The 14558-nt window shown below is 52.5% G+C and overlaps 1 protein-coding gene across 3 annotated transcripts in view; it reads right to left on the bottom strand.

The window, feature by feature from the left end:
- Nucleotides 1-14558, bottom strand: part of SLC25A25 (solute carrier family 25 member 25) — a 33934-nt gene that overhangs the window by 3641 nt on the left and 15735 nt on the right. Inside the window, exons 1-6 of one of the 3 annotated variants that reach the window (XM_043469673.1) lie at nt 13358-13867; nt 4131-4257; nt 3953-4040; nt 2846-2957; nt 1414-1572; nt 9-161 (exon numbers count right to left, since the gene is read on the bottom strand). In XM_043469673.1, coding sequence (XP_043325608.1) covers nt 9-161; nt 1414-1572; nt 2846-2957; nt 3953-4040; nt 4131-4257; nt 13358-13576 — 858 coding nt within the window. In that variant the 5' untranslated portion in view covers nt 13577-13867. Of the gene's footprint in view, nt 1-8; nt 162-1413; nt 1573-2845; nt 2958-3952; nt 4041-4130; nt 4258-6578; nt 6845-13357; nt 13868-14558 lie in introns of those variants that run through there. The other 2 variants (XM_043469674.1, XM_043469672.1) reach the window with 2 other exon arrangements.

The following is a 14558-nucleotide window of genomic DNA, read 5'->3' as shown; positions in this document are numbered from 1 at the left end:
GTCCTCACCTGCTCGTAGGCCATGAATTTGATGGCCGACTCGGGGGCGATTTTGAGGACATTGATGCCGTTGCCCCGCCATAGTGATCTGGCTCCTCCTTCTCGAATCATCTGGGTGAACCCACCCACGATGCACATGTTGTTGCTGCGGGAGGCGTGGACCTGGGGAGGGAAGGACAAGAGGTCGGGAGGAGCCACAGGGAGCCACCGTCATCTGACCAAGATCCAAGATGGGAGGTAGGCAGGCAAGGCTCTGCCCTCTCGTGCCTGAGACCGACTCAGCGCCCTGAGAGTCAAATGTGGCTGTGGGTCCAACCAGACTTTTTACTGTGCACCCAACGTTTATATGCCAACACCATGCTAAACACCTCTTACACCTCCATGAGGACTACTTAAAAAAATTGAACTTTTTACTATGGAAAAATTTTCAAGCATATATAAAAGTACAGAGTAGCTTCCATGAACCCATAATAAGGTTCAACCAGCATCAGACCAGCCAATCTATGTGCCCCCTACCCATGACCCCTCCTCTCCTACTCCCACTAATTGAATGCATTCCCAGTCTTAGTCATTTCGTCCAAGGACAGCCTTTCATCTCTATAGCATTCCTGGGGATTTGGGGAAGAAAAACAAACTGACGAGGCAATTGGTTCGAGCCTCTTAGTTTCCAGAGGAATAGAAGACCTGGGAGTGAAGGGAAGCGCTCCCGGTCACCCAGATGGGAGGGTGGGGGGTGGGGCCCCGGATTGGGTCCCAGGCCCAGAGCTCCTCTGCCCAAACCACTCCATCTCCCTGGTCTGGCACCTTCTTCTGTCCATAGGCCTTGAACTGGGGCAGGGAAAGGCTGACGCCTTTTCTGAGCAGGGTCCTTGGCATTGAAAAATGCCAGAACACCAGCCAGGGAACAAGGGGGTGACTGGCCACTGTTCAGATGACACTGAAGTCCCATGGTGTGTCCTCAGGCAGGTCGATTTCACAACCCTGCCCCTGACGTGGGTTCAGCTTATCTCTGCCCTGTGGACTCGGAATCGGGCACTCGGCCAGGGGACTAGTGTCTGGGCCAGGTGAGGATCAGCTTGCACAGCCCCCCATGCAGTGGTCTACATAAGATGTACATAAGGCGATAGGTTCCTGCCATACCCCAGTTCTCACTGGGGTCAGCTGCCCATATTACGGCCCTGTAATGTGACTCCCAGCTTAAGAGCCTCGGATAAAATTAGATCAGCAATGTGCAAAAGGTCACCTGGGCCAGGATCTAATGTCGCCCTGGTCTAAGCAATAACTCCAATCTGATTTACTGAGTTAGAAAGGTATGAGCCCAGAGCAGGGCCCCAGGCAAGGGTAGGGAAGCCAACCGACCAAAGAACCGCAAGGAGGAAACGGGTGGCTCAGGGCCCGTCTTGCTTGTACATACCTGCATGAGCACCTTGAGTCTGTCCAGGGGGGCTGTGCAGGTTCTCGAAACGGCTCCCGCCCCACCGCCGGCCACCAGGTGCCTCCACCACATCCCTGTCTGCCTCTCCTCTACCGTGAACTCATCGGGGACTGTCAGATTCTCACCCACATCAAAGATCTGTGAGGAAAGCCAGCACCAATAAATCAAGCAGGCTCCCAAAGCTTGTGGCTGAACTACCGGCCGACAGCTAGGTCCACTGCCTTCCACTGTCTAAAATGGAACTACCACCATTCTGCACCCCCCCGCCCAACTCTGTGGAGGTGGCAAAGCTCTGAGCCATCTGTGGCCTTGAAGAGAGAGGCCGAGGTTAGGGTCCTGAAAGCAGAGCTGGAAAAATGCAGGTACAAAACCAGGAGGACGGCCTGTCCAGATGCCACCAGGGGCTCCTGCAAGAACAGCTTACAAAGGCATTTCAGCTGAGGATTGCCAGGCTGGCTGTGCTCAAAGGATCAAGTCAGGGGTAAAAATTCTTCTGAAACACGATGTGTAACCAGGGTAAAAATCCTTCTGAAACCCGAAGAGTAACCGGATCGCGCCGGCAGAGCATTATGCAAGGCTTCTGCAAACACGAGAGGGCTGTGCTGCCTGAGAGGCGCCTTCTCCCCTAGGGCAGCGGGCAGAGCCAGCTCTGCTCCGAGCCCGGGGGATGCAGGCCCAACCTGAGGAGCAGTCGGCTCCTACCCAGGGGGTGTCCACTTAATTTCACCCCACAAAGATGCCAGGCGTCCCCTGAAGGCACCGAGGGAGACGGAGGAGGGGTGCCTGTGGCCTCCCCTCTTAGAGCTGGTGGCCTGGGATGGTGATAGGACTGCGACCAGGGGGCACTCAGCAAGGAGCAGCAGAAAGGGATGCTTGTGCATGGAGGGAGCACGCGGGCAGGGGGGTCAAGGGGCCACCACCAGGGAGGGTGCCCTGTGTTTCTGATCAGAGGTGAAAGAGCTATGTGTGTGTGGCAGTGGGGAGGTATTCTTTTGCCATAGGGGGAAATGACACAAAAACTGCGGTGGCAGACGGGGAAGACACTTAACAGCTCGGCTATTTGATCTTTACCAGGCAGCTCCCACTGCCTCCCAGGAGGCTTTGCGAAAACCAGAGGGCTCAGTGAGAGGGGTGAACCCTGAAGATCGGGGAGCAATGGGGGCGACAGGAGGGCACCCTTTCTGGCAGAGAGAACCCCGTGTTTGGGGAATGGGTGGGGCCATTCAGGCTGGCTGGCACGTGGGAGATGGAGGGAGCACCTGGAGGGCTGGCAGAGGAGTAAATAGCCCTGCTGCTGAGGAGGGGGCAGGCCAAGAATCCCCAGCAGGATGGGGGCTGATGCTGGGCAGACGGGACCCTCTGGGCGGGGGGAAGGAGAGACCGCCTTCCGGCCCTGGGAGGCGGGACTCACCGTGGAGTGCTTCCAGTAGAGGATGATCTCAGGGATGTTCTCCACGGGGTGCAGGAGGTGATAGTCTCGCCACTCATGCCAGTCGATGGTCATCGTGCCGTTTTTGTCCATGCTGCAAGACACATGCATGGTCACCCACGTGGACGCAGGCCCCATCTGTCAGCCGCAACTCCCCCCCGACCCCGAACCTCCAGGGGAGCCAAGGGCAGGCGCGTGGCCACCAGGAAACCACAGAAGGCACCCCTGTCCCGGAGGAGAAGGGGCCAGGTGGCTCCACACCCCACTTGGCACAGACACAGGGATGTAATGGCCCACGAGCACCCCGATTTGATCAGGCACAGCAGTCAAGGAGGCAGGAGGAGGTCCCCAGAGTGACACGGATACTTACTAGGTGACAGGGCCCCAGAAGTGGCCCGTTCGTATTCTGACAGACAGACATAAGGAGGATGCAGAGGAGAGAGGAGAAACAACACAAATAAGTGCTCTGAGCGGAGGTTAGTGAGGCAAGCACACAGCACAGCATGGCGTGAGGATGCGCTCTGCAGGTGAGGGGAGCGAGGGCCAGGGGCTGCCATCCCTGCCAGCCTGCCAGCCGGCTTTGGGCCCCCCGGGACTTAAGGAGGCTGGGGAGGACAGGAAGCGGCTGCAGGGCTGCTCTGGTGGGAGCTCCCAGCCCCTAGGACCACCATTTGCCTGGGGCTGACTTTCGGGGCAGTGCATCTGAGGGTGAAGTTAAGAGGAAGTTCCCCTCACTGGAGGGTGGCCCCGTGAGCCCTGCTGCTCCCTGCAGGACCAGGCAAAGAAGGGTGTTCCTTGCTCGCCTTTCACCTACTGAAATCTCCCCACTAGTCTTTTCTCTTCGAGGGTGGCTGGCGTCGGGCACCCTGCCAGGGGATTTGCGATTCTTCCACTGGGAGCTGACCTGGACCCTGGGGAGTGGCTGGCCTCTGGGAGGGGTTACTTATTCATCCCTTTCAACCACCAGGAGCCAAAGTTCATGGAAACAGGGTTAATACAATGAATGGCACCGCGGAGCGAGTCCAAGAATCTTTCTTTCGTCACACTTTTGTTAAAGCAAACTCAGGGGCTGGTTACGCATGCACTCACCTCTTGAGGATTTTCTCTGCCTGCTGCTCAGATATCTTGACCCCCAGGTCCCGCAAGGACTGCATGATCTCCTGGGCGTCGATCCGCCCTGGAACAACAAAGGCCGTGAACCTGTGGCCAGCCTGGCACAGAGGCCCAGGACTGCCGGGCAGCTGCTGGCCCCGGGGACAATGCTCACCATCATTCTTTTTGTCCAAACTCTTGAACACCAGCCTCAGTTTCTTCTCGTGATCTTGGAGATAATGGACGAACTCTTCGAAGTCTAGCTGCCCATCGAGGTCTTTGTCGCCAGCTTGTACAATTTTCTAGAAAAGAAAAGAAAGGTTTCGTCCCTGGGCTCAAACACCAGCTTCTCCTGTGCGGTGCCCCGTCCTCAGGGAAACAACTGCTCATCCATGAGGTGGCCCGGTGACCTGAGACACTTCCCCTCCTCCACTCCCAGGGTCACTGCCTGGATGCCCGAGGGCCGGCCAGAAGCCAGCCGAGAGCCCGCCATGCTTCCCTCACGATCAACAAAAGAAAAAAATCAGTCCCCGAGAGAAGCCCTTTATACAGAGTCTTTCTGGTTTCACTAGGTTAGTTGCCCGGCTCCCTGTCACTGGAGCCAGGCCTCAGCCCCACATGCCCTCTGCCCACATGCAGGGTGGCCCTGGAGCTCTAGATTTCAGCAGAAACGCTGCAGCTTGCGCTTTTACCTTAAAAGTGGCACTGGCCCAAGAACAGTTGGGGGCGACCTGGGTAAAGGTACAGGGCAGAGCTGGCCCCTGCCAATGCCTGCTTGGTGGAGACACCGTCAGAGAGAACTCTGGAGGATGGGGAAGTGCTACGACCCACAGGAACTATTTTTGGGCCTGTGCTCGAAGGCGCTGTCTCAGATCTCGGGGGAGCCAGATGCTGTAACCAACCTCAGCTTCCTAACCAGGCGCTGGAAAGCAAGGCAGCTTGACTCAGGAATAGTTCGGTAACCCAGGGGTCTTTAAGAGACCCTCTCCTTGGCAATGAGGGTCCAGAAATCTGCACCTGCGCTTAGAGACGAGCTTGGTTCAAGCAGCTGCAGTCCGTTTTGGATGCTCAGCAACTGGAAGTTCTCCACAAAAGCACAAGAACTTGGCTTGTGCCCCAGGTCCTGCTAAACGCTTTACCTTGAGTAACCTGATGAATCCTTGCAAATAGCTCTAAGAGGTGGGGGGGCTAGCATTTCCCTCACTTTTCAGAAAAGGAAACAGAAGTTCTGGGAGGCTAAGTAATTTATCCAAGGTCATGCAGCTACGGAAGTGGTAGGTGGCATTCAAGCCAGGCCTGTTGGATTCCAGTCACCTCCCTATTGAGAGTCTGCTGCCATTGTAAAGGTTAATCTCAAGAAGGTGGGGAACATACATGAGTCACTCCAAGCCCAGCAACACCCCAAAACTAGGACTGAAAAATCTCCTAAGGAAAATAGGTATAGTCTTCTTGTGTTGCCCAATTCTCTCAGCGAGAAACACATCCTCTATCTACAAACCAATGTGGGTTTCAAAGTCTCCTGAGCCAGTGGGTTTGGAAACTGACGGGTCATTGGCTAGCTGGTCCTCTCCAGATACTGTCACTTAACATGATCCAAAGACCAGCTCGGGGGTGTGACTGGAATGTGAGACAGATGCTGGTACATGTTCCATCAGCTCTCTGGACTCGGGTTAACTTCCTGCAGACATGTCTGCTCTCCATCAAGAATGACACAGATTACGTACAGGTAGTCATCCTAGCTTTATGAGAGGAGTGGAAGTAGAACCTGCATGTCATTCAGGGAGGAGGCGAACGCAAGGAACAAAGCTCGCTGGAATCTGCGCTGCTCTGGCACCAATGTGATCCATGTGCTTTGTTGGGGTGGGTGCCGGGGTACAGACAACCCAAGGACATGCTCACGCGGCTGGTTTCAAAACAGTCTAAACCCTTGCTTCTACCCTAGTCCGGTCTCCTTCCTAGGATAAGCACGTCATCAACCCCTGCACACCCTCTGACCTCCACTGCCACCATGAGAACCTGGGGACAGCGAGGGGTCCAATGACCGGCGAAGCTGGGGTGTCCCTGTAGGAGGAGGCCACCCTCTCAGACGCTGTAGCTGTTTCCCTGTATTTAAAATGGTAATGATCTCCGCTGCCTCCAGCTCCAAACAGACCTCCTAGGAAGGTCCCCTCACCCCTGCCCATTGGTCTGTTTCACCCAGAGCACAGCCCTGTCACCTCCAGCCTCCTCAGCCACAGTTCCAACTCCTGTGCCTCCAACGAGGGGCCTCTCCCCTCCCCTTCTCTGCCCCCCAGCTCAGAGAAAGACCCCTGCAGCAGCCAGACCGTGCCCCCACTTTCTGGTTCTGCACTGCCCCGCACCCACTCTCCGCAAGAAAATTCCTTTCCCTCTTCCACAAGTGCCTCCCCTATGATTCCAGCCTCCCCTGGAAGTCACATGAGAGCCAGTCTCTCCCGTGACGCAGCCCTGTAGCCGGCTATAGCCACGTGCTCGCTGGGGAAAAACTGGCACGGCTGGAAATCGAGGGAGCCGGAGGCATGGGACCCTCTACTAGCTCCGGCCTTCACTGAGTCAATGCTGATGAAATGCCTGGCCGGCCTGCCTCCTGCGTCCCGGTACAGACCTGCTTCCACTGGCGGTAGGTGGAGAACTCCTGGGAGGGGATAAAGACGCTGAGTTTGAAGATGGACTTCAGCTCGGCAGGAAGCCCCTTGGACTCGAAGTACTGGAACTCGGTCTGGGCCTCCCCGATGAGGGGCACATAGAGGCATAGGCAGAGCATGCTGGCGGGAGCTGCTTCTGGCGGCGTGGACGCCGGGAATGCTGCCTGGCCCCGGCGACTTGCACTAGATATGCAGGGGCGCAGCCGTCATTGGCTGCCTCAGCCCTGCCCTTTGGCTTAATTGAAAAAAAAAAAAAAAAGCCTGCTCACTGTACTTCCAGCCAACAGCCAATGAGCACACAGCCCCGTGAGGAGGCGGGCACTGTCTGGGTGCCAAGGGATAAAGATCAGGACTGACGTCACCCACTCCCCGGTTAACCCTTTCGAGACAGGCACCGGCGCATTCGGCCCTGCCCCCCCAAACAAACCTTCACCCACCGGCTGCCAACCCCTCCAAACAAACAGCCTTTGGCCTGTTTTTTTTTCCACAAGGTCCCCAAACGCGTCACACAATACAGTAGTTTCTCCCCTTAGTAAATCATTCCCAGCAGAAAAATTCGTGGAGGCAGAGATTGAATCAGGGCTCACTGAATGGGTCCAGTTTAGCTGTGAGAGTAGAAAGTCAGGGGCGGCGGGGAGATTCTGGGAGGGGTCCCGTGGGATTGTAGGGGGGCTCATTCATCTGTCCTGGAGCTGCTCCTGAGCTGGCTGACTCTAGGGACCTTTCTTTCCCAGGCCACCTTGCACACGATCACCCCTTCTCCTGTAGGTTTTGCCTGGAGACCCCGCCAAGTGTGGAAAGGCTGATGTGGCGGGGCGGGGGGCAGAAGAGGACACCCTAGGCCAAGGTCATTGTGCTGGGGGGATGTCTCAGCAGCACCAATCTAGGGTCAGCCTGAGCCTCACTCAGGACCCATGGAAGTAGTTTTCAGAGTCCACGTTCACTGAGAACACTCCAAAGTTTAGTGGATTGGAGCTTTTCAGCTTAGAACCGTGCTACTCAATACAGAAGTTTTTCAATTTTATTTTCATTAATTTATTTCTGGCTGCACCACAACATGTGGGATCTTAAGTTCCCCAATCAGGGATGGAACCCTTGTCTCCAATGCAGGGGGTCTTAACCACTGGACCACCAAGGAAGTCCTCAATTTTAAATAAATCAAAATGAAACTAAAAATTCATTTCCTGGGTCGCATGGCTTGACAGTCATATGTATTCACTGAGCATTTCCATCATCACAGAAAGTTCTACTGAACAACACTGTCCTAGAACATCCCTTTTAGGTAAGGATGAGGAAAAAAAAATCTCAGGTCCTGGAGAGTCAAGATCTGATCTTTATTTAAGAGCCACCCTGCCACCTCCACCTTGTCCCTTCGCACGGAAGGTGTCAGATTCGTGCTGCAGAGGAAGAGCCCACGTCACAGAGATGAAAAAGGAATCCGTCTCGCCTTGTTCCATCTACAGTGCGCCACTTCCTAATATAGACAAAACCTCACTACCAGGATGGGTTAAAAACGGATTTTTATCATTTGCTGACCCACAAAAGTGAAAGGAACTTCTTAAATTCACTAAAAAGCTTTTTGTTAAGATCTTGAAAAAGGTTCTGAAAAGAAGATGCCGATGCTTATGTACATCATTATAAAACAGATTTTAGTAACTTATATGATGGGGTTGGCTAAAAAGTTCATTTGGTTTTCCTGTGAGAGGCTACAGAAAAACCCCAGAGAACTTTTTGGCTGACCCTTCTAAAAGAGATCTGAGGGTAAGTCTGTAAAAACAGGTCTTGGGCTGTTTTATCCATCCACTTGGGTGGATCCAATGAGGTACTCAGAGGCAGCTCAGGATTATTTGGGCAAGAGCCTGCTCAGCCTCCACCTAAATCCAAGTCACTCAGCTGTCTGTTAAGCCACCCAATGCAGAATGTTCTACTTTAGGGCTATTTTACCATACATCTTATCTCTACTGTTGGGGTCCCCGAAGGCAGGGCCATTGTACCTCCTTGTCTGGAATGAGCCTTTGCCTTGATCACAGAAGGTGCCTGATAGAAGTAGTTTCTGAATGAATGAATCATACTTGGCAGGGCTCTAAGACCCAAGGAACAAACATGACCAATCTCAATGAAGACCTTAGGTTTGGTTTCCCAAGCATCTGCAAATAAAGAGTTTTCAGGGCATTCTGTCTACCTCAACAAGATACTCTATCATTACTTTTATTTTAAAGGAAGTTCACATTTATAAACAAAAGAGCTGAACTTTAACTGCTGATCTTCCTTTTTTAAAATTATTCATGTGTGCTTCTGAAATGAAAACAAATTACACAGAACTGTTGAAGTGTCTCATTTCAATGACTGTAATCCTTCCAATACAAAATGGCAAATATTTTGACTGAATGAATAAGTTGTTCAATTGGAGATGTTCATTTTCTACGAAACTATGTTTTTCAAATAATGGTGGTAAACATAACTGTACCATTGAGGGCTTTTTTTTTTTGAACCACTGAGTTTTACGACATATTTACAAACCTGAAAAGAGATTTGAAAACAAAGCCAAATGAAAGTGAAATCAATATTCAACATATAAGGAATGATCTATATGTAACCTTATTGTATATTTTCCAAATCTCCTGTAAATGTATATTTTCATAATTTAAAAAATAAATTAAAACAGCATTATCAAACAAGGGCAACTATCTTCTACAACAAACAGAATGGAATCTTTCTGATCATAACAGAGCTCATCATTCTACAGACCAATGGTACCACCAGGGTCAGAAATGTTCTCTGAAAAGTTCTACATGTGCTTGTCAAGATGTGATCTTAACAACGCTTATATTAATTCTATTCCAATGTTATTCTTAAAAAAGAGCTCCAACGTATTTCTGTTTTGCAATTGTGTTTGCGTCCAACACAATGTCTTCACTGGACAAACGTACAATGGCGTTTGCTTATTTATTTAAACCATCCACCCCCCTGAGTTGCACAGGTCATGCAGAGTTCTTCTGTCACACAGAAATGGCAACTTTCCAGTTGAGACCTTCAGGCACCTGGAGTTCCAGGGCAAACATTCTCTCCCTGGGATGACAGACACTGGGACCCAGAGGGGCCCTGGGGTGACCTCTTAATCTCTGAGATGAAGAATCAGACCAGGAGAGGCCACCTGGTTTGCTCAGGCCCCAGAGCCAGCTGGCGGCGGGGCTGAGGCTCACCTGGGGCCCAGCTCTTGTTACAATGGCCACGTAAATCAGTACCCAAACCTGACACTGCCATAAAGAGATTTTAGAATTCAGTTTCCAAACAACACTTCCTCCTCCTGACCCTGAGAATTACAATGAGCAGGACCACATGGGAGGTGGCAGGTGTGGGAGAGCCTTTTAGCCTTAGTTAAAAAAAAAAAGTCACAAGAAACTCTGTTAAAGCACTGAACAATACCTGAGAAATACAAATAAGGAAGAATAAAGCAGGGCTCGGAACCTGCCTGGCAGTTTGGTGGTTAGGACTCTGCTTCCACTGCGGGGGGCACGGGTTCGATCCCTGGTTGGGGCACTAAGATCCCACATGTCACATGAGAGTGAGTGTAGTCGTTCAGTTGTGTCTGATTCTTTGTAACCCCATGGACTGCAGCCTGCAGTTTTGTCCTTTGTCCATGGGATTCTCCAGGCAAGAACACAGGAGTGGGTTGCCATTCCCTTCTCCAGGGGATCTTCCCAGCCCAGGGATTGAACCAGGTCTCCTGCATTTCAGGTAGATTCTTTACCATCTGAGCCACCATGGCAACCCACATGTCACATGCCATGGCCAAAAAAACAGGTTCATAAAGCAGGATGTTTGATACCTGGTATTTGACACCAGTTCAGTTCCTGATGTTTGACACCAGCCCCAGACGTTTCTGGATCCTTTAATATAATGCGCTCTTCCCCCTCCTGCCATCTATACGTCTTCTCTGCTCTCTTTACCTGTTCTAATTTTGTGACCCAGATCCACTTTTGTCTCCTTTCTTCCAAAGTCCATAACAACTAGTTCTGGGAAATGATGACAGTCACTCCCGATCCCTGAGAATTCAGTGGTATTCCATTTCCCTTAATCTGCAGTTCCTCTCACGAGCATCTTCTCACCTTCAGGCCTGCCAATGCTCCGACCCCACAGGCTTTCCTTGTTCTACTACTGTTTCATACCGGAGAGACAGGTGCTTCCAACAAGAGCTGGAATACCATGAGTAAGAACAGGGCAAGTAGAGTACCTTTGGGAGTGTGGCATTAGCTCATAAAGCATTTCTGCCGCCCCCCTCCGATGACTCAGACCAAGCCCCAAATATTAATATGTGAAGGAGCCTTGCCAGCATCCGGCTACTCTAGTCCCGCCCACCCGTAAGGCTCTCAGAGCGTCATTTGCTGCTGCAGTCGCAGTGTCATTTGATGATCGGGTTGCCATGACAGCCCAGTGGAGCTGGTTCCCAATGAAACCTGCCTGCAGTTGGCAATTAGACACACAATGAGCAAAAATTCTCAGCTTCTGAGGAGACGGCCCCTCAGGATTTGAAAGCTTGAATGCAGCTCGGGGTACCTCCCACTCCAGACTAATGGCTTTCTTCTCCAACTGCAGATCAACTGGAAGACAAAGATAAAGGGTAGAAACTGGAACAGTTCCTAGAATAAAAACTTGCAGGAACCTGACTCACCAGCAGACATATTTAAAAGAAGGAAGTGAGAATTAAACAGAGTAGCAATGCTGGGAAACTGAGAAGCCTGAGAACCAAAGTGAATGTCTCCACCAGGTTTCCACGCGGTCGCGGCAGCCTCTGCCTGAGAGAAATGGCAGAGAAACAGCGAGCCAGGCCCCACCGGCCAATGATCACAACCCTCAACCCTCCACCTTCAAGAGCAGCTGCGCGGAAAAGGACGCACTGCTGAACCGCTATTCCAGCTCTTAGTTATCTGCCTTTAAAGGGTCCACACTGCCCAGGTGCGCTCTCCTGCTTGCTTCAAACCAAACCAGCTGATCCACCTCCCTCTTGGGGCTCCCCCCACCCCCAGCCAGCTGATTCATGTTCCTTTGGGGAGAAGTGCCAGTGAGGTGTGAGTCTTAGGTTCCAGCCCGCCTTGCTCCCAATTCTGTAGGTCAGGAAAGAAGCTGTTTAGAACAGAGAGTTCTAATGCCAGCCAGCCCAGGTGGCAGGGGCAGGACTGGCAAGGGGTGCCAGTCAGTATGAGTCTGGGAAATGGAGCAGTTAATTATTAAAGTCAAAAGTGGGTGAATTTAAAAGGGAGCCGGCCAATCCCATAATCCCTTGACTGTAGGCAAGCAGGTCTGGAGATAAAAGTTCCTTCCAACAGATAACCCTGCAGCCATTTCCAAGCTCCTCTAAAATGATCCAAAGGTAGAGAGCGACACCTGTCAGCCTCAGGCACAGTACAGATGCTCAGAACCCTGCCGCCAGTGGTTGAGCACAGACTAAGGATTTGTTTTCTCATTGTAACCACGGCAAAAGTTGTGGCATCAGAAGTCCCTCCTGGGACTTCCCTAGTGGCCCAGTGGCTAAGACTTCATGCTCCCAATGTAGGAGGCCTGGGTTCGATCCCTGGTCAGGGAAATAGATCCCACATACCTCAACTGAAGATCCTTCATGCCACAACTAAGCCCCAGGGCAGGCAAAGAAATAAATTAAAAAAAAAGGTCCCTTTCACTGAGCAAAGGAACAGTGAACATCTGTTTCATAAGTGCAGCAGTCCAACCCAGCAGAACCTTTTCTGGGCTCTACAGTCTGCCACACATAGGGCAGACTCTCCTTCCTTTTCCCAGTAGATTTTTACCTTGAGAAATGAGAAAAGATTCAGACTAACCAAGGCTTGGGAGGTGAACGAGGCATTGCTACCTCGGGTGGGAGAAATCACAGCCAAGCAGCCTTGTTGGTTCTAATCCTGAACCGAACCAGACCAGTCCTGGCGGCTTTCTTAAGCGAAGGTGAGGCAGGAGAGGGCAAAGTTCCAGGTAGACCAGAGTGAAATCTCACCTCTGCCCTTCCTTTATTGTTTAATCCTGGGCAAATTACTTAACCTTCCTCCACCTCAGTTTCCTCATCTGTGAAATGGGGATGCCACCACTTACCCTGGCTCTTGAGGGGATCAGATGACATAACCCACACTCAGGGCGTGAGATGGATGGAAGACCCCCGCACTCAGCAGACCTGAGGACCCCAGAGGACCACCGGCCTCTGCTCTCTGAGCCTCCAGCCTCAACTCTGCCCCACTGCTCCCCTCCTCCCCAACGGAAAGGTAAAACGGGTCTCCTCTGCCCACCAAGGCAGAAGGTCTGACCTTCGGGATGAAGGACAGGCTGGTCCTCCCTAGTTCCTGGCACCTGGGTTCACCTTTGAAGGTTCGCTCTGTGGCCCCCTTGAGATCCGTCTTCCCTGAGCTGTTTAAAATGCTAATACCTAAGACACACTGCAACTGTCCCTTCCTTTCAAATGACTTTCTGGGGCCACAGTGACACATCCTAGGGTGTATCTCCCATTGCATTCCACCTTTCTTCTTCAAATGGCCACTGAAGTGGTCACATAAGGTAATCAAGCTGGTGCAGCAGCCACAGGAAGACTGGACTAAAGCTGGGCTTCTTTATTGTCTAACACTTCTCCCCAGGCCCCTGGTACCACACGGATTCACCCGTAAGTTTTCTCTTCCTGCCGCACGCTCCAGCTTTCTCCAGGCCAGCCCCTCACCTAGGAGGTCCTCGACAGTGCCGTTACCTTAGGAAATTGCTCTGCAGGTCCAACCACCAGCAAGATGGTGGGTCTCTTTTCCGTGGCCTCAGTCCTTCCGTCCTGCTTCCCCAAAAAGCTTGGCATCTGGTCTCTCCGAGCCGGGGCCGGGGTGCCTCTGACTTCATTCCCGCTGCCCTCTCTGGAGCCTTGGCACCCGGCCCTGGGGAAAAAGCTCGACAGAAAATGCCACAGCATCTGAAACATCCCAGCTTGCTCCCCACGTCGCCTCCAGTGACCGCTCACTTTCGAGGGCTGTGGCCACCACACTGAAGGTCTCTGGCTACACAGCTGCTTGGATGACTAGCCTGGGGAGCTGGGAGGGCTGGCAACTCTGCCCGCCGTGGCTGCTTCCTGCCTTCTCACTGCTGTCGTGCCTGGCCTGCGAAGCAGCTCACTCTGAGAGCCCCGTCGGGGGGTTGCTGGCCACGAGAGAGCCGCTGGAGCTTCTTCCAATAAAAACTCACTTTTGCAGGTGGATTGTGATCAAAGGTTTGGCTTCTTGGAAAAAAAAAAAAAAAAGAGAAAGAAAGATAAGGCGGATGGCCCGACAGACCTCTCCCGAGGCAGAAGCCAACTTCTAGCTCCCGACCATTCAGCTCGTCCTCTCTGAACTAAGGAGCAGCATCACGCCGGCGAGCACCCGAGCATCTAAGCCTGCATTCTCACTGCAGCAGGGCGCGGCCAATCACCTCTGCCGACACTACCGGGTTCATTATCCCCCCAGCAACGTCCCTCCAATCACAGCCCGCTGATTCCCCGCATGCGGCCGGCAGTTCTGCAGGGAGGTGCCCGCAGCAACCTCCAGAGGGGCTTCCAGTGGCCCGGAATCCACAAGGAGAAGCTCGGCTTCCTCCTCTCCAACTGGCGGCTTCCGGGATGACACTCCCCCTCAAGTTTAACACGATCAAGAGATCCTGGCAACGCTTCCTAAGACATCCGGCAACCCTTCCCCTTGTTCAGTTATCCCATTCTCTGCGCCCTATCACGGTCGTTTCTCCTCTGCGGCGCCCTCTACACGGTGAGCTGCCTGGGGACAGGGATCAAGTCACAGATCTTTCTAGCCCTCGAACCCAGGACCAGGCATAGGTGAAGGCTGTGGACTCAACTGAGCAATCATGAATAGAAGCGAATTAATCCTTGGTCATTTGTTTCTTCATTTACTAGCAGACAAACTGCAGTGTCATGT

This window comes from Cervus canadensis, chromosome 5 (genome assembly GCF_019320065.1).
Source record: "Cervus canadensis isolate Bull #8, Minnesota chromosome 5, ASM1932006v1, whole genome shotgun sequence".
NCBI lineage: Eukaryota > Metazoa > Chordata > Mammalia > Artiodactyla > Cervidae > Cervus > Cervus canadensis.
The sequence above is the reverse complement of the archived record's forward strand: the minus strand, read 5'-3'. Positions and strand labels throughout refer to the sequence as shown.